General features: G+C 34.6%; 3 protein-coding genes across 14 annotated transcripts; all 3 read left to right on the forward strand.

Moving 5' to 3' along the window:
• The first annotated feature begins 1125 nt into the window (after positions 1-1125).
• On the forward strand, positions 1126-7952 carry LOC110650738 (uncharacterized). 11 transcript variants are annotated; one of them, XM_058139273.1, is made up of 8 exons: positions 1126-1213; positions 1904-2005; positions 3949-4074; positions 5327-6058; positions 6150-6229; positions 7186-7234; positions 7298-7339; positions 7451-7903. In XM_058139273.1, the coding sequence occupies exons 4-8, from the start codon at positions 6028-6030 to the stop codon at positions 7534-7536; spliced, it is 288 nt and encodes a 95-aa protein (XP_057995256.1). In that variant the 5' UTR covers positions 1126-1213; positions 1904-2005; positions 3949-4074; positions 5327-6027; the 3' UTR covers positions 7537-7903. The 11 variants fall into 11 exon arrangements, 8 of the variants coding, with proteins under 8 accessions (XP_057995256.1, XP_057995260.1, XP_057995254.1 ...); XM_058139277.1 differs by lacking the exon at positions 1126-1213 and having other exon boundaries at positions 1714-2005; positions 7435-7952; XM_058139271.1 differs by lacking the exon at positions 1126-1213 and having other exon boundaries at positions 1714-2005.
• Positions 7953-9874: 1922 nt separating this feature from the next.
• LOC110639034 (proline-rich receptor-like protein kinase PERK9) lies at positions 9875-15188 on the forward strand. Of its 2 annotated transcripts, XM_021789804.2 has the most exons (9): positions 9875-10077; positions 10611-11735; positions 12058-12471; positions 12568-12654; positions 13175-13245; positions 13332-13408; positions 13522-13669; positions 14433-14594; positions 14709-15188. In XM_021789804.2, the coding sequence occupies exons 2-9, from the start codon at positions 10625-10627 to the stop codon at positions 14886-14888; spliced, it is 2250 nt and encodes a 749-aa protein (XP_021645496.2). In that variant the 5' UTR covers positions 9875-10077; positions 10611-10624; the 3' UTR covers positions 14889-15188. The 2 variants fall into 2 exon arrangements, with proteins under 2 accessions (XP_021645496.2, XP_057995314.1); XM_058139331.1 differs by having other exon boundaries at positions 9875-11735.
• A 181-nt stretch (positions 15189-15369) lies between these two features.
• LOC110639035 (uncharacterized) lies at positions 15370-16585 on the forward strand. Its single transcript, XM_058139332.1, has one exon. It carries the CDS (start codon positions 15874-15876, stop codon positions 16315-16317), a length of 444 nt encoding a protein of 147 aa, XP_057995315.1. The 5' UTR covers positions 15370-15873; the 3' UTR covers positions 16318-16585.
• Positions 16586-19875: the final 3290 nt, after the last annotated feature.

Genomic DNA, 19875 nt, shown 5'->3' on the forward strand with positions numbered 1-19875 from the left:
AAGTGCTACCTAGTTTACAATTTAGGATTATACAATAAACCGAACCAAAACTCAACTCCGTTCGGTTCAATCCCCTTGAATCATGATTTTTGTCCAATTGTTCATTTCTGTCAACTCTAAATTAACATGCATGCCAAATGAAAACGCAAGATTTTTTTTTTAAAGAGTAAACACCAGAATTTTTAAGCAACAGTGGAGGTGAAATTGATTAATTAGAACCAGCTCTGTAATTAATTACAACTACCACATGAAAAATAAATTGAATAAACTTTAAATGAATAATAAGAGCTATCCACTCAAATTACTATAGTTTCTTTTCCATTAACTCTATTATTAATAGTCAACCTGTGCATTTAATATAAACTCGATCTCATACGAGAACAAGTTTAATTACTGTTAGATTAAATATTTATATCGAGATATGTGTAGAATTAATTAAAGTATATATATAAAGTGCACGAATCTATATGAAAAAATTCAATCTAGCAGTGGATACACTCGCTTGAGCTCTTTATAGACACACCCTTTTGAAAAATTTTTTACATGCTTCGAAGAACAAAAGATTGCAGATTGAGAAGTCAGAGTAATTACAGATAATTAATGTCTCAGTTTGTAACAGCCAGGAAATTTACAAAATAAACTCATTTTAATAACTCTTTTAAAAGGTCAAAGGTTAAATAAAAACTATAAATTAATTTTTCCTCTCTCCCTCTCTCTCTCTCTCTCTCTCTCTCTCTCTCTCTCTCTCTCTTTCATTTCCTTGCACATTCTTTCTTCTAACAGTCTATGAAAGTTGATATGGTAGATACATTGACTTCCCTTGTGTGTGCACTTGTGTTTTTTGTTCAATAATTAACACCTTTGAGGTTAATTTTCATATAGAAGAGTTGAAGCAGGGCAGGACCTGTGATATTTGGAGAGAAACAAGAGGGCATTGTTTAACTGCTAAAACTTGTCTAAAAGCAAGAATAATTAATTTTCCTTTTCACTGGACTATTCTTTCCTTTCAAAAACCCTATATGGACACTTATTTTCTCATTTTGTTCTGATTTTCTCGTAAAACCTTTTTTTTTAATGTTTCCTTCTCTTTAGCTCCTTGTCTTAACATATCTTTGTATTCTACATGTCCCAAATATTCTTGACCAAGCAATTTCAAGCCTCAAGAGAAACCATTTAAAGGTCTTTGCCCAAGTGAATGCCAGTGGAGAAGCATGTGAGTAAACTATTTAATCTTTACCTACTCGTGATAATTTTGTTAGTAGTTTTAGTTTAGATGCCTATGATATCAATAGCATTTGAATTGCTCAAACTGTTGTATTCTCTGTTTGACACTTTGATCAATTTACCCCAAAAATACATCATTCAGAAGTCAACAAAAATGGTCTTCTTCATTCAAACCTGGGCAGGTTGTGTTGCAACTACCAAAACAGCAGGTTAACTGTTTTTGCCATTGTATTGTTGGATTAATCAATGAAACTTAAACTCTCTTTATCAGAGAATGGCACGAAACAATCCCATTGGCGTTAATTTGTTGCTCTATAATCAATTTATCATCCATCTATCTTTCTTATATTTGTTTAAACTTTGAATTAACTAAAATATCAAGCTATTTGGAATCTGGACTATTGACATGTGCAAAATACCTTTTCTTTTTAAATAATTGTCTTAACTATGAGCATAGCCATTTGATGTTCTAAGAAGAATGCTATGAGAATGCTATGAGCTCATACATTATATAAGTTTTTGCTGAGCATTAATTTTTTACTGCTTAATTGCATTGACTTCCTACCTGTGCAAGATCACCATTGCTTAACCTTTGGCAGTGTATTGAAACTTGAATTGTAACATCTGCAACTAATAAATTATTTTCTATCTCTTGATGTTTGTTGATGGTCAGTTCAAGAGGAAACCAAAGCAAAACTTTATTGTTGCAAGGCAACCAAAAAAAAAAAAAAATGTCAACGCAGGCAACTTCGTGACCGAAGAACCTGGGCAACACTACTGGGTAAGTTTTTCTCATCCATTTTTAAGGTTTCACAGTTATTTCATTCACTCCATTCGTAATCTTTAGCATTTTTCCTTTCAGAATTGATTTTAATGCCGTGAATTGAGCTATCTAAAATGTTTTCATTATTGAAAGCATTCTAAATTTCCTTCTTGACTATTGTTAAAAGTAGACATGCCAAAACTTGGAATTTAAATTTATTTTACTTGGAATTATATGCTTGCTTGGTGACCAAAAAACTTGGTCAACACTAAAAAAGTAGAAATTCAATGCTATACTTGTGTTGGTTACTGCATTAACATTTTTTTTATTTTCATTAATTTGACATTGTCTAATAAAGTGTCATTTCATGCCTCATCATTAATATTTTCCCTTTTAGAGTTGATTTTAATACATTGAATAAAAAAATTGCATGATTTAGTTATGCCATCTAAAATGTTTTCATAATTGAAACAATTTTAAATGCCCTACTTGACTATTATTAAAAGTATACTTGCCAAAATCAGATCATATCATTTAAGCTCTGAGACTTGTTGCACAATTGTCTGCTATTTCACTCGGTTTATTTTTCAGTTATTTTATGCTTTAAGAAGTATGCTATTATCAAATACATTATATATGAATTCTCTTTGGGTACATTAAAAAAATCGGCTAACTCAACACTATACTTACATTGATTACTGAGTTTCCAATTTTGTTTACCTTTTTATTTTTATTAATTTGACATTGTTCAATATTAAGTATCATGTATGCCTCATATTATTTTAAGAATTTCATATCTATAAACACAAATAACAAACAACATAAATGATATTAATCTCATCTAACGCCTCAAGAAAAACATGCATACTTGGATGTAGACAAAAATCAAATTAAAGAGCACTTCTATTGTCTTAATCTGCCAGAAAATAGAGCATTTTACCTTTGGAAATAGTCTTGATACATTGAATAGAAAAAGCACTTCTAGTTTGGACGGGTTCAGCCACATGAGATCAGTGGCGAAGTCTGATTCTCAGGTTGGATCCTTCGGTGCTTCCACGTCGTCCACGATTGATTTCCTTAAATTGTGCCATCGGTTGAAGGCATAGTGTGAAAATGCTTGTTTTGATTTTCTTTGGTTTTACCAAAATAGAGAAGGAAAGTGTCAAGCACTTGTTAGCTATCAAATGAGTTCTTAGAAGCGCCATTTGATAATGGAAATTGTCCTTTATGCTAGTTTTGCGAATACAAATTAAGTGCTGTTTTATGAGATAACTTCTTTTGCTAGATAATTTGGCCTAAAATTGAAAGACGTTAAGCAAATGGCTGAGAGTTTCTTTAAAAAAAAAAAATTCAAATCACATGAAAGCAATCCAATGAAGATTGTAGTTTCGCATTAGTTTCTGAAACTGGCTGTACCAACGCCCACGTAACCTTAGGAAGCTATGTGGATAACCAAGAAATTGGGTGATTTTGTCTTTTAATAATGCTTGCTCAAACAAGTTCATTGTTAGATTGGATTCGATTGCATTACCGAAGGTTGATACTGGTTTGTGAGAGTTATGACAAAAGTCATTGTATAGTAGGACTAGGAATGGGAATTAAGCCTTCATTCGCATCTTTGGATGTTTAGTAACCCGGAATTCAAAATACTTTTTAATAATAAATTTCGTTCTTCATAGAACAGGACAGGACTTCAGGAGAACTTAAAAATGCTCTTCAGGAGGCTTTTCTCTTTATTTAGATCATGAGTTAATTGCTGGTGTGTTTTTGGGATAATTGTTCTTTTATCCTTTTGTCTCTGCCATTCTCTTTGATGAACTGCTATTCTAGCTGCCTAGATCTATGATTATTTTTTAGGTAGGCCTAATTGCATTTCCTGTGAAATAGCATCTAAAAGATTTCTAATCTCTCTCTTTCTCTCTCCCCCCTTCCCATTCCTACCTTGCACCCCAAAATAAAAGGACTACAAAATGGAGAGGATGGATCAACCATGGGATAAAAGGTCCAGAATCAATTACTGATCATATCTATCGCATGGCTTTGGTGTTTCTCGTTGCTGATGATCTTACTGGTGTGAACCGAGAAAGGTTAGACTTTGTCATGCGATGTCAAGGCCTTTATTATTTATATCACTTTCATTATAGGCATCCTCCCTTCCCCTTTTATATCATTTCTTTATTTATAAATATAAATAGAATTGGCTGTGTTTAATTAGTACTGATATACAAGGCATTATATACACATTTATCCTAATAAGGTGGGTTGGTGGCTCCTCTTCTGTGAACTATTATTATTTTTTAGAAGTTATTTATCTCTCAGCTTATCGGTGAGCTTTGTTTGTGTTCTTTGGATTTGTTAACTGGTTTTTTGCTAGTTACAAATTGCTTAATTTAGTTTATTACTAAAATATGTGGACATGGATGGATAAAATAATGGCTAATTAGCTAAAGAAATCAAAACCTTTAGTCTCTGTATTTTCAAAACAAAAAAATTTAGGTTAAAAAATCCACAATTTAGTCCCTCCATTCAATTAATTGTTAATTATAGCAAAAATGACCATTTCCTAAGATTTGGAGAGAGAAATAGGAAGCTGCAGCTTCCTTGCCTTGATCTAGTCATCACATGCTACGATTAAGTTGTGACCTGCCTTTGTTCACCAACCCCTTCCCAGATGAACCCATAGCTAGTGAGAGTACAAAGATCAAAGTTCTAGGGAGAGATCTCATGGTTGAGCCGCGACTCTTAATTGCAAGCTGATTGGATCTTTGTTTTTCTGGGCAATAATTTTTTTATTTTATTTCAAAAAATCAAAATTTCACTGATTAAAATTAAAAAATGGTATTGGAAAACTTAAAAAAAATTTCAAAACAATTCTAGAAAATTATTGACAGGACAAATAATTAATTTTGGGAAGAATAATATATTTGTATACTATTTAAATATAAAGTTTAAAGTAAGGGATTAAGTTATAGGTTTTGTCAAATTTCAGGGATAAAATTGCTTAGTTTGAAAAATATTGGATTAAGTTGTAAGGTTTTACCAAACCTCAGAGGCTAAATTATAATTTACCAAATTTTAATTTGGGTAGTGGATAAAATTTCTTTGACTTTGAAAGGTGTGGTTTAGTTGTCAAAAATTAAAAGGTTTGGATAAAAGAACAATAAACGCAAACGTTTAGATGTTTCTAGTCAATAGCCTACAATAATTGATACTCCTGCATTAATATTTCTCATTCTGTATCGAAAAATTGTAAAATAATAATAATATTCTATATTTGTTTTTCTGCTTCCTCCTTTTATGGGAGTTGCTTATTGAATGTCTTTGTCCTCGTTGAAACAGGTGTATAAAGATTGCGGTTGTGCATGATATTGCAGAAGCTATTATTTTGATTTTTCTTGTAGTTTCCCAATATGGTTGATGTGATATTTTCAGTAACTTAATGAAAGGAAATGTATACAGATTTCAAAATGTATGGGGGTAAGGGTGGGGGAGGGGGGATTATATAATTGTAACCATGTAGCGAAATTTTGTTTTAAGTCCACATTAACCTGATAAAATTGGCTCTTTGTAGCATGCTGCTCAAATTCTACTTGAACCACTTCAACTGTGGGGCCAAGAATACACCTTTTACAAAAGTTTTAAAGAACATGTCTAAAATTTAGGAGGCTTAGCAACAGTTATGAATCTTTAGGTTTCATGAGCAAGTTATGATGGTTCTTTTGCTTCTTGTTTTATGCCAATCAAGCCTAGAAAAGTACCAATTAGAGAGAAACATACAAGCAAATGCACCAAGCACCATGCATCATAACCATTGTGGATCGGTTATTCTATGTTAACTCTCTCTTCTTCTTCTTCTTCTTCTTCTTTGTGCATATCAATTTTATTTTTTTTATCCCACAATGAATGCACGTACATTTTGTTGTGGTTTTGAAAATTGAGTTGGGACGTGAAATTTAATAGCTATTGTTGGAGATATAACACCATCTGATGGTGTGCCTAAAAAAAAAAAGAGCGGACGGGAGCAAGCAGCTTTAAATGAAATGTGTGAAGTTCTTGGTGGAGGAATGAGGGGTACTTGCTAGCCCTTGTTATCTTGGCAATCTTAGATTGCTGATCAGTTTCATATTTGAATTGTGTGTTATTGACTAATTTATTCTTGCAGCTGAGGAGATCAAAGAATTATGGGCAGAGTATGAAAACAATACTTCCTTGGAGGCCAACCTTGTGAAAGATTTTGACAAAGTATGCATGACTTGAGCATTTAATTTAGAATTATTTGTTAAAGAAATAGGTTTATGATTCAAGAAGTTGGTCAATTAGGATATTATTGCTTCTTCAATTAAAAGTTATTGAGCTTGAGCCAAATTAAACATTTTATTTGCAATATTTATTTTAAATTAATATGAAAAATAATGTTTTTAACCCCTAGATTATAAAGTGGGTCCATTTAATATGAATCAGGGCAACTCTCTTTCTATATTATTTGTGGCCTTGTAGTATAAAGTCTTGCATCTTTCTCAAATTTTCTTTTTCTTTACTCATGTAAGTATATTCTATAACATATATCTTACACTATAGTTATTTATTTTATTTATAAGAAGTATTATTGCTAAAATTTCATAACATGCTTAACTTAAAGACAATATTCTACTAAATGTATAAGATCAAATATGGATAGTTTAAATTGGGGCTTCTATTAAATTTATATGAGTAGCTAAACAAATGTAAATGGGCCTGTTCATGAACATAATCAAGTTGAACTCACTTATCTTCATGCTAATTCTTTTATAATTGTTCATTTGGTTTCATAAATGAAAGAAACTAGCTTGTACTGAGCTCATTCATGAGTTCACTGATTGCACCAGTTTACTTATGATTTCCGTGTCATTTTGTATGCATTAAGCGCAATGGTTCTTAGAAATGAGGAAAAAAAAAAAAAAAAAACCTTGTGTTGGCCTGAGGAAGTTTTCTCTTGATCAACATTGAGATCTTTTGGTGTTTCTATAACCTATTTACAGCTTACTATTGCAACATTAATGCTTTTTTAAGTCCCATTAGGTGATGTCTCTTTTCTTTCTTGTTGATATATAAATGAACTACATGCTAGAACTTGTGTTTTGTTTTGTTTTTATATTACCTTTTGTATTATGTATTCCATTCCATGGAATGTTAATCTAAAATTTTGTTGTTCTCTTTAGGTTGTGATGATTTTGCAAGCTTTGGAATATGAAATGGGCAAGTTTTCAGGTGAATTTATCTGCTTATTATAATATATTCCCCTTCTTATTTAATATTTTTTTCGTTTTGCAGAACATGGGAAGGTGTTAGATGAGTTTTTCCTTTCAACAGCAGGTAAAATCTACATTTGTTCATCACAAGCGGACTGTAGCCAGATCTGATTTTCTCATCAATATTGATTGAGATATATATATCTGTTCATGTTTTAGATCATTTCTTCTGTAGGAAAATTTCAAACTGAAATAGGCAAGAGCTGGGCAGCTGAGATTATTTCAAGAAGAAACTCTAGGTTGGCCAGTAAGCTACACTGATCTTCTTGTTCGCCAACGATTTTCATCTTTTTGTGCAGTTAAGTTGCTATGCTACTTGAAGACTTTCTCTTCTGCATAAGCCCTCCACATTCATATGCCTCCTAACGTTGGTCCTTGATTGTAAGGATAACCAATTAGATTATATGTGGAAGCATCAAGAGTTGGCAATTTAACAGCCAAAGGTGCAAATTCTGGATATACACTGTAACCGCTAACCAGTACTCCATTCAGGAAGAGGGAAGAACAGAGAAGAGAGAACAAGAAAATAAGAGAAAAGGAAGAAAAAGTTGAGCAATCCCTAGGATTGTAAATACTTCGATATTTATCGTTAAGACAAAAAATAAAGGGTTAAAGATTTATATTCTAACATCTCCCTCATACTGTATAAGGCTTTGAAAAAAAAGAAAAATTTCTTACATCAGTGTGTCTCTAGCACATTGCTGGTACAATTGTTGCACAAAGAGGTTACAGTTACATACTGATGATGCCTTAAAAGTCCAGGAAAAGCAAAAATGTTAAACAAGGAACATGTATTATGAGAATTGGATTCAAACTGGCTAGGTAACCAATGAACACCAGATTTGAGCTGTGAGCTGAGACCCTGCTTTAATTTAATTAAAAGAAGTCCAAGCCGTGGAACCTTCTTAAAGCGTGCATGGATGATGGGCACGTACGCCGACACCTCAAAGGTAGCCTAGCCTAAACCCTCACCTTCTGTAGTGGAGTAATAGAATTTTAGAAACAGAATCCAAACTGATTTGTTTCCTTTTAAAAGAAAAAAAAAACAAATAAAACGACGACGTCATCCTAATGTTTTTAAATGGCTATGAAAACTATGCTCAATTTTCTTTATTATATTTATTCAGACTCGGGGCTCCAGAAGAAAAGTCCAAGTAAAGAGACGAAAAATAAGAATGTTTTTTTTTTTAAGAAACAGACGAAAAGCAAGATTAATTTATAGTATCAAACACAAACAGGACCCAATACGAAGTCAAAATCATGATTTACGGACGTGGATTATTTGGTTAATTTTTAATTTAACTCCGACATTTGAACGTAAAGAATTCTACATTTTATTTCTTTTATTTTATGGACTTGGCGTTACGACAAAGCAGTCTCCCTGTGCTGTGCACAAAACGACTTTTGAATATTATGATCGTTAAATTACGTAGATGACAAGGAATAGGAAAATATCTAAGTTTTAATTTATAATATAAAAATTTTAATTTTTAGATTATTTTTATTGATGAAATATTTATTATATTAAAAATTATATTTTTTATAATAATTAAAATTATATATATTAATATTTTAATAATTTAAAATCTATTTATTTAAAATTATTAGTCAATAAAAATAGAAGTCAAGTTAGCATAAATAAAGTGAAAGTTAACTACTGAAATTTATAAAGAATTTTATGCTATTTAAATTAAAATTTAAAATTTTATATTACAGATTAAGGTACCTTACGTACCATTGTAATTGTATAATTTTCCCTGATCTTGATTATGATGATGCCATGATGGTTATTTTAACGATATTCATATTTGTACTTTTCACACGAGCGAAACTATCTAATTACTCTTCTTCTTGGATTGGAAGGTCTCTATCAATACTTCTTTGGATTTGAGTAGGGGTGGTAATTCAAATTGATGGGTTGTGTTTGTATCGTGTTAATACACGACACGAATATAATTAAGGTCGATACGAATACGACACGATTAATAAATCGTGTCAAAAATTTAAACATGAACAAAACCCTTCTATTATATGGATTACATGACACGATAGGATATGATTAATATTAAATTTTATTAGATGTATTTAATATAACACAACGCATTTAATACGATTTGATACGATTTAACCCATTTAACACGCTATATAAGTCAAATGGATCAGTGGGTCACGGGTCAACACGTGATACAAATATTAAATCGCGTCATAAACATGTCAAGTCGAGTTAAGAAATTAACCCGATATAAATATTAAATCGCGTCACAAATATATCAAGTCGAGTTAACGAATTAACCCGTGACACGACACGATTATAGCCGTGTTATAAATGGATCCACATGAACACGACACGATTAATAATCGTGTCAAAAATTTAAATACGAATACAACCCTTCTATTACACTAATTATATAATACGACACTATTAATATTAAATTATATTAATATTAAATTATATTAGATGTATTCTAACATATTTTGAAATGAATTCACAGGTCAAATGGTCTAACGAGTCACAGATCATATCATCGTCACCTAACACGGCTATAAATCGACAGGAATTCAACACTAACGCCAATAAACTTAATCAAAATCCTATATTTTCTTATTTGTTCACGTCGTGTTCATGGTCGTGTCTAAAATTGCTACCCTGGATTTGAGACCCCACAATCCGTGTTCTTTTTTGAGCTTCCTATGGAGAGGAGAGGGAAGGTCCAAGTACAAGCCAAGATTGGCTGCAATTCAAAATAAGCCACTTCAGTTTTCTTAAACCTTTTAAAGAAGTGAGAGTTTTGTACATGTAAGGTAAGGTTTTTGGCATTTGGGTTCTTTCCTGTAAACGTTTTGATGATACGCGTATTGTTACATTTGCTATAGTAGGGATTTTATCAGTCTATGGATGAAGTCATAGATTAATTTTACTTTGAATTTAGCCATCTGGGTATTTCTCACAACTTGTTTGATGTGGGTTTTGCGATTGAAGTAATTTGGTGTCGATTGTTTTGGAAGTGAAAATCTATTCTGCGATCAGGGTTTTGGTTAGAAGGATGTTCGGTGATCTGGGTTTAGCTCAAAAACCAGAACAGCGATCAGTTTTTTTTTTTTCTTTTTGCTTGAACTTAGCTGGTGAAGGTTGTTTGACTACAAGGAGGTTACGGTATTCTGAAGAATAAACGTTTGGTGATATCAGGCTTTTAGTTGATGAAGTTTGGTGATTTGAATATTTATTAATTTTGGAAATTTGTTTCAATTGAAATTGATAAGTGAGTTATCTTCGAAATTTTGTTTCTGCACTGGAATTGATAAAATTTTGGCATGTGAATTTTATGACTTGAAAGTTGGAAACTTTGGAATGGCGACTGCATCTCCACCCCCAAATTCATCCACTTCTGCTCTTCCACCAGGTTCAACCACTCCACTACCGCCATCCACCTCTAATTCGCAACCACCCTTCACCACCAGTCCGCCACCACAATCTTCCTCTTCTCCACCGGACCCTCCTACGATTTCTCCCCCTTCACAGCCCAATGCCAATCCAACAGACCTCTCTGCCCCTTCAAGTCTATCCCCACCTCCTCAGTCCCCTCCTTCTGCTGTTGTTGCAACGCCTCCACCTTCTACACCATCAACCTCACCACCTCCAACTTCACCTCCTCCACCTTCACTCAATGCTGATCCTCCAACCTCCAATTCTCCACCACCGCCTTCACAAGCAGCCAGTCCACCCATAAGTTCACCTCCTCCCTCACCACCATCTAATTCAACTTCACCACCACCAACCCCCAATCCACCTACAAGTTCTTCACCACCACCAACAACAACCCCACCAGCTAATTCGCCTCCACCAACATCACCAAATCCACCTCTACCATCATCAAAGCCACCTGAAAATTCGCCACCGCCTACCAATTCACCCCCACCACCACCTGTATCTGTGACACCTCCCAAAAGTTCACCTCCACCAGCAAATTCAGTGCCTCCACCAGCATCAACCCCTCCCAAAAGTTCACCTCGTCCTGCAAACTCACCTCCACCAGCATCAACAGCACCCTCGAATTCACCTCCTCCACCAGAATCAATAGCCCCTACTCCCAGTAATGTACCCTCACCTCCCAGGCAAACTCCAAATTCGCCTCCTTCTCAACAAGCACCTTCACCATTAAATTCTACTAGAGTATCACCCCCATCACCAGTGATAAGATTGGGTCCGCCTCCACCCTCATTCAATTCTCCACCATCATCTGACAACAATACCATTCCTAGTGCATCAAGAAGTTCAAACTCAACAGATTTTGGAGGCATTGGTACTGTAGGTGTAGTGGCTATTGGTGTAGCAGTAGGTATCATAATGCTCAGCCTTGTTGGGTTGGCTGTCTGGTGCTTGAGGAAGCGGAGGAAAGATGCACTTAGACACAATGGCAGTTATGTTATGCCATCTTCTTTGGGCTTTTCTCCAAGATCAGGTAATTTTTCACTTGGCATTTTCAGCAAATTTTTTTTATCAGATATATCATAAATGGGCATGCATTTCTCATAACCTGATGCAAGTTTTATAAGCTGAACTGCTTTTGACGGAACTAAATATTCATGTGGATATTTTCTGTTTATTGTTTAGAAATTAAAGTTTATGTCTAAACATATAGTTAGTTCTCATAATGAAACTGTAACATGGGTGAAGTTTGTTGGTAGCTTTATCAAGATGGTAATTTATCCATTTTCTACTGGATATTTGCAATTAAAGAGATTGTTGATAAGAAATATGAAGGTTTTAACTCTTGTGTTCAGATTCAAATTTCACCAAGACACAATCTGCAGCTCCCCTAATGGAAAGTGGTTCTAGTAATGATGTTTTTGTTTATTCACCAAGTGATCCTGGTGGATTAGGCAATTCAAGGTCATGGTTTACATATGAAGAACTACTCAAGGCGACAAATGGATTTTCATCCCAAAATCTTTTGGGGGAGGGTGGATTTGGTTCTGTATATAAAGGCTGCCTACCTGATGGGAGGGAGGTGGCAGTAAAACAGCTTAAAGTTGGTGGAGGACAGGGTGAACGAGAATTCAAGGCAGAAGTTGAGATTATTAGTAGAATACACCATCGCCATTTGGTTTCACTTGTGGGTCATTGCATCTCTGACAACCGAAGATTGCTTGTATATGACTATGTACCTAACAACACTCTTCATTTCCATCTTCATGGTAAAGTTACTACTTATAATTGAGATTTGAAGTATAAATTCATTAATTCATCTTACTTGTTTAATAATTGTGCATATTGATTCCTGCTTTTTGTAGAGGAAGGTAGGCCAGTTCTGGATTGGGCAACACGTGTTAAGATTGCTGTTGGTGCAGCTCGTGGAATAGCTTATCTCCATGAAGACTGTAGGTATCTTATTTCTGGATCTTAGTGGTTACGTAAAATTCAAATTAACATTTATATCTTCAAAATTGAATTCAAGACATTGTTCACCTGATTGCTTTTATTCCTTATCAACACTTGTCAGCTTCAAAAGTTATGCTGTCTTGATACAACAACAATAACTAAGCCTTAATCCCAAACTAGTTGGGGCAGCTACATGGAGATCAATACTAACATTCCTATTTTATATTTTTTTTTAACAGTGGTTGGCACCCTTGTTGCCTTGCATTTTTTATTCTTTTTTTTTTTTCTATAAAATAGAAAAAAAGTACATGCATCTCATTTTTAGTACTAATTAAACAAAGCAGCCATGTAATATCTTATTGTTGGCAATTTGGTGCATTTATTTTGTATGAAACATTATCTAATTATAAAATTTATTTTACTAGATTCCTCTCCCCCTCCCCTTCCCCTTCCCCTTCCTTTCATATGCTTTAGATTTCACTTATTAGAAATCAATTTCATTTATTTGTATGCATGCAGGTCATCCTCGGGTTATTCACAGGGATATTAAATCATCAAACATTCTTTTGGATAACAATTTTGAAGCTAAGGTATGAACCTTTTTACCCTCTAACCAGATTTATGTACTCATCTCATCTAGACTATGGTTTAACCATTTCAAGATTTTACGTTGTAGGTTTCAGACTTTGGGCTTGCCAAGTTAGCTTTTGATGCAAATACACATGTTACCACACGTGTTATGGGGACTTTTGGGTAGGCAGCATATCTATTATTTGTTTAGATGCTCATCACTACAGGTCCTTCTGAGACTGGAGGCTACTATTGGCCATTTCACTGTATATCTAAATGTTTGATTGATTATGCAGATACATGGCCCCTGAATATGCTTCAAGTGGCAAATTAACTGAGAAATCTGATGTATTCTCATATGGAGTGGTGCTTTTGGAGCTAATCACTGGACGGAAGCCCGTGGATGCATCCCAACCCTTGGGAGATGAGAGTCTTGTTGAATGGGTAAATAATTTGATATCAAACTTCTTGTTACTGTTCTACTGCTGAGGAAAACCTCATTTAAATTTCCTCAATCTTTCATCCTTTATTTCATCATGCATAAATGATCCACTTCAATTATTCCTTTTGGAAGTTGAACCTCTTTTAGTAATAACATTGGATTCGAATCATACAATATTTTCACCTGTGTTATATCTTCTTGCTATGATGCTTATTTTTGCTTGGTGCGGACTTCCATTGCTGATGCTACAGCTCTTCTTTTAGAACCTTAGATATAGAAGTCATAAAAACAAAATGATATTCTGCTTTTAGTACCAAAACTTGAAGGTTTTATATGTGGATGTTGATAGAATGACACAAGGGCTGAGAGAACAAATGCTGAAGAAACTTGGTTCCTAACTTCCTATTTACACGCATTATGGTTTATATTCAAGAAACAGTTAATAAACAAGGCATTGTGCAGACTCTGCTTATTATATACGCTGTTTTTTTTTTAATAGAGAAAAATCTCAGTTGATGGAAAATAATAAGTCATCCTTCTTTTTTTTTCTTTTGTTGAATGTGTGTGTATTTTGGATGGGTTTAACCCATTGGGTGCTGCAGAATTTTGCTTAGCATTGTATCTAGTGCAAATTGTGAAATTCCAAATGTCAAAGTTATAAAATATAACTGCACAGAGGTGAAACAATGGTATGCCTGGAATTAAGTAAATCTTTGCATTGATTCAAAACTTTGATCTTCACCAAGCTCCCACCCTTTTCTTCAGGCTCGGCCTTTGCTTGGCCATGCACTAGCCAATGAGGAATTTGATGGTTGGGTTGATCCAAGGCTTGAAAAGAACTATGATGAAAGTGAAATGTTTAGAATGATTGAGGCTGCTGCAGCCTGTGTGTGGCATTCAGCTGCCAGGAGGCCACGGATGGGACAGGTATTATAATTTGATCATACCGCTACCTGAACATTCTTGTTTCTGTATTTCATTCGAGAGCACCTTGATGTGGATATGGTGGGACATTCTTCTTAACTTGCTTGTACTTCTCAGGTTGTTAGAGCATTCAATAGTTTAGCCACTGCAGATCTAAGCAATGGAATGAGAGTTGGGGAAAGTGAGGCATTCAACACAGCAGAACAGTCTGCAGAAATAAGATTATTTCGGAGGATGGCATTTGGTAGTCAAAATTACAGTACAGATTTTTTTATCCAAGGTAGCGTGGATAGTTGAGAGGACATGGTGAATATTAGCAGAGATGAATGCCTATATTGACAGTGGGGTTTTTCCAGTTGAGAAAGAGCCCTATGCAAGTTCAAGCAGATTTGATTGGGAAGGGCCTTATCTACAGATGTACGGGGATGTGTATATAAGGAATTGACTGCATCTGGCATGGCGATTGGTTATTAGGTTATTTTTAGCTTTTGCATATGAAAGATCTGCGATTCTTTTTTCTTGGAACAAGCTCATGCTAATTTTGTTCCTACGAAATTTGTTAGCGTTAATAAAATAATGATTCAATTTTGTTTGTTTCTTCTATGGAGTACCATAAAGACTTGTGCTGTTATCGGTGTTGTGGAGTTTCACATAGTCCCATTATTATCACAGCACTTTACTTTTTCTTGGATGACAAATCATTGAAAAAATGAAGCACACAAGCATTAAGGACCCATAAGGCATCAAACAAATTGATGCAGCAATTTCACTTCTTGCAAGTATCTCTGAAGATTTTTACATTACCGTAAATGATCGTCTTTAGATATTGATGCCAATCTTGAATGATCTTTGACCCCAGATAAGGTAACTTCCAAGCCCATCTCTCAATTCTTCCTACTCCATTTTCGCTCTCCGTTTCTCACAAGCCAAACACTGGAGTTAAGCCTCAAGATTTCAGGTCCTAACAATCTGTGGAGAGAGTCGTTTGAAGACAGCCCAAAACTCTCAAGACAAGGCTTGAAATCATCCAAGTAACCTCCCAATAAAGAGTAGAGTTCAAGAAACAAGAATAGGACAGCACATGTTTCCTTGACGTCCAATATTCTATTATATTCAGTAATCCTAACTGAAATCTCTAGTTGCATTTTTCAAGCAATAATATATATAATCTTTAAAGCCATGACTAATTGTCACCCCTTTTCTAGCTTTGCCACATCATTCTCTTTGCTTCACCCTTCCTATACCCTCGTATGAGGAGAAGGATCCTATTCCTTGTCAAGGCATGACTTACTGCATATCGTTCTCCTATCCCATCATCACCCCCTTCCTCCTTCCATCCTTCACAGCCATGGAAGACTGTAGCATGCTTGCTGCCGATTGTGTTGTCATATCCTGCTGCTGCCAGTGCTTGATACTACAAATCATCTTCATCTTGCTAAAACTTCCTTGCAAACTCATTCGAAAGGCTAAAGAATATGCAAAGAAGAAACTTGGAACTCTGTATAGAAAGCAAGCAGAGAGGAGAACAGAATCAGTGAAGGTTAGATTTCAGGATGACTCTGTGGAATTCCATGAAGGGTCGATAAAAATTCAAATAGAAGAGTTGAATGGAAGCCATGGTCTTGGGAGTTGTATGGAGGAAGTTGAGAGGGTGATAGGAGATTTCTCCCAAAAGGGAGAGTTTGCATTTGGAAGCTTCTGGGGTAGGGGCAAAGGCAAGGATTAGAAGCCTCCTTAACATGTGTAGCTAAACAGGAATTTGATTTAAGCCTTGTACAGTTTGAATTAGTTGAACTAATCGATTCTTTCGGATACTCAAATTAATCTAGCCAAATACCAAGTGCTATTGCCAACTTATTTGATTAGAAATGTGATTTAGGTTTTAGCCAAAAATATTCGTCTGGATGCTGTTGTTTTTGTAGGCATCTGAGCAAATGGGGATAAATATAAATGTCTGTCTTAACATGTCACTATCTTGAAAGTATTCAACTTTTCAAATTATATTTTTCGTAAGATAGCAGTTGCAAGAATTTTTTGTTTTGGGAGATTGTGGATGTAACACCCCTATTTGTATAACCTGGTATATTTTACTATTTGGGTGACCGGTGTCGGTCTGAAAAATTAAAAGGATTAGAACCACACCTAAGACAACTAGATAAGCCCTAAATACAAATAATTAGTAATTGTCAATTAGTTAAGTATAAATAAGAAAAACATAACATAAGAAGTTAAATGAGCCAAGAGTCACAGCGATGGATGACCTTCTCGAGAAAGACTGTGAAGTCGATTTAAACTCAAATTTCGAACCGTAAAATGTGACGTTGCGGTCCTTAGGACTATTGCGAACACAGTGGATAAGAGAAAATCACAAAAAAAAATGTTAAGCCGGTCAAATAATTAGGTCAGGGATCCGGAAGAAATATTAAATTATTTACAAACCGGATCGAACCGGCGAGGGGCAATTTGGTCAATTGACCCCTAGAGCTGACTTCTGACCTAACTGTCAAATAAAATCGGAGAAAAGAAAATTTCAGAATCGGGAATTAAATTAAAGAACTAATGGAAAAATAGAAAAAAAGAAAAAAAGAAAAAAAGAAAAAGAAAAAGTGAAATTTGAATTCTCATACCTATTAAGCATTAGAAAGTCAACAAATTGACTTGAATAGTGTCGTGAATAGTAACCCCGAAACACAAATTTTAAAATACGTCAAGTTTAGCATATTAAAGCTAGGTATAAGTGAATTTAAATTTATTTTTGGACTAATGATGAGTTATGATACTGAAACACTGTGAAACTGTGTGTTTCAGTGGAAAAGAACACTGGAAAAGAACCCGAGGGATCGAGTCAAGGCCAAGAGGCGACTCGTATAAGGTTTGTGCACAACATCAATATGCTTTAAAATTCATTTACAAAGTGCATGAGATGTGTATTATGCTTTTGCTTTGAATTGTTGAAAGTTTATTTGTGTATGTTTGAAATGACAATAAATGTTTAGTAAATTGTTAAGATAAGTTTTGAAACCACAGTGTCATGACCATATATTTGAACACCTCACTAGCATGACTAGTGAGGGAAATCAGTTTCGAATTTTGATTCCTTCTCTGGCTGAAGTATTGAGGTGTGTGCCAGTAGAAGAATAAAAAAAATGGATTCTCATATATTTGAGCTTGCTAGCCTTGTGTTGTGACTTCTCATTAGCCTCCGGCTATTGAGATTATATTTGTTTTGAATGGCATGATATAACTGTGTATTTTTATGTAAATGGTTTTGAAACTTTTGAAATAAAATTGTTTGAACTAAAATCTTGTAAATCATGTTTTGTATTGATATCGCATGTTCAGTTTAATTTTTGAATAAATATATTTTAAATTCCGCATAAAGATTATTTTAGTATGTTGTGCACCACTGAGTCCTAGTACTCAGCGATAGCTGTTATTGCAATCGCAGATATAGAGACTAGAGGAGCAGCAGAGTAAGCTGCTGAGGATTGAGGAGCTACCTACTTTGAAGTTATCGGGTATATTTTATACCCTGAATGTCAAAACTATTTTGATATATGTAAATGTATGTAACTGTATAGACATGTAAAATTGGTTATGAGCAGTTGTATAAAATTGTATAGAGTTGTATAAAGCTTGTAATAAATTTTGGTTTGGATTTCTCTTAATGTAAATTTTTGTAATGATGTATATAAATTGTTTTATCTTTATTGAAATATGAATAGAAATATTTTGCTTTAATTTGAATGAATTTAAATTATAGTATTTTGATGATATTGAATTTTGAAAATTGAGAAATGATGTTGAAATTGGTTGGGATGGATGTTGAATTGATGAAGTTGTTGAGATAAATATTTGTAAGTGCTTTTTACAGGTATTTGAAGAACTGTTTTCTCAAAATACAGACGGTACTCTGCCGAAATTTTTATAAAATTTACGAAAAAATAAAACGGGATAAAAATCTTAACTAGTTTTCAAACTCTAATTAAATGTTTTAATATCTATTAAAAAATGCTCACTACTTATAAAAAGTAAGAAAATGATTTTAAAATCCCTTGTAGGATACTTAATGAGTTATCGGTAGGTAAAGTTTGGTAGTTCATTACGTATTCTACGGGATCATGTTATGCCTTACAGAGGGGTAAGGTGTGACATGTTTTAGTGGTGTCAGAGCGAATTTTTAAAGTATATTTTAACTTATGAATTTGTGTTTTTCCTTGTTAAGTACAACTGCTCAATGTCCTTATTTGTTACATATAGTGCATTACATCATAAATATGAACTAACGAGGGAAAATCTCCATGTGTTACTTGTTCAGGAGATATCCTACTCCAGACTGTTATAAAAGAAGGGGATCACTCAATTGAGCAATCTGTTGAAGCTGAGGCACAAGGGGAAGCCCCAGCTCTACAGAATGTCAGTGGGTCAGTGGCACCAGCCCCACAAATGCCACAGTTTCCTGCATAGTTTCGCACAGCAGATGGCGGCAATGTTTCAACAAATGGCTGGGCGTATTCTGGCTCAAGCTCCACCCCAGACACTTGTGATACAACCACTGCCTCCAGTTAGAAAGTATGACAAGCTGTTAAAGTATGCGGCTATGAAATTTAAGGGTACAGTAGACCCTTTAGAGGCAGAGCAGTGGTTAGAGAGAATGGACAGAGTATTCAAGAAGCTACACTGCCCAGATGAGTTGAAATTTGAATACTCTGTGTCACTACTGCAAGGGGATGCATATGATTGGTGGAAGACCATCCCCCACAGCTTGGCTGAACCACCAGTATTGACCTGGGAAGATTTCATCAGAGAATTCAAACAGAAATACGTCCCAGATGCATATGTGGATCATAAACTACAAGAATTTCTGAGTTTGAAACAAGGTAACAGAACAGTGGTAGAATATGAGAGAGAGTTCTCCCATTTAAGCCACAATGCTGGGAATCTCCTTTCTACCAGCAAGGAAAGGTGCAAGAAATTTGAGACGGGTTTAAAGCCCAGCCTACGGATGCAAGTTGTGGGATTCAGACATAGTAATTTCTTAGAGCTCATCTCTCAAGCACTTGAGTTGGAAAGAATTTAATCAAAAGCGACCCCAGCAAAAGAAAAATCATAAAAAGCTGAAAAATCAGAGAAAGACAAGGGGGAAAAGTCAGTAGAGCCAAGTCCTAGTGGTACTTCTGGGAAGAGGAAGAAATTTGGTAGACCTAGCAGAGGTCAAGGTGGAAGGTTTGGAAGGTTTGGAAGGGGCAGATTCTCTGGACAGAGACCCCCTAGGTTTAGTCAA

The sequence above is a fragment of the Hevea brasiliensis genome, chromosome 17 (assembly GCF_030052815.1).
Source record: "Hevea brasiliensis isolate MT/VB/25A 57/8 chromosome 17, ASM3005281v1, whole genome shotgun sequence".
In the NCBI taxonomy this organism is placed as follows: domain Eukaryota; kingdom Viridiplantae; phylum Streptophyta; class Magnoliopsida; order Malpighiales; family Euphorbiaceae; genus Hevea; species Hevea brasiliensis.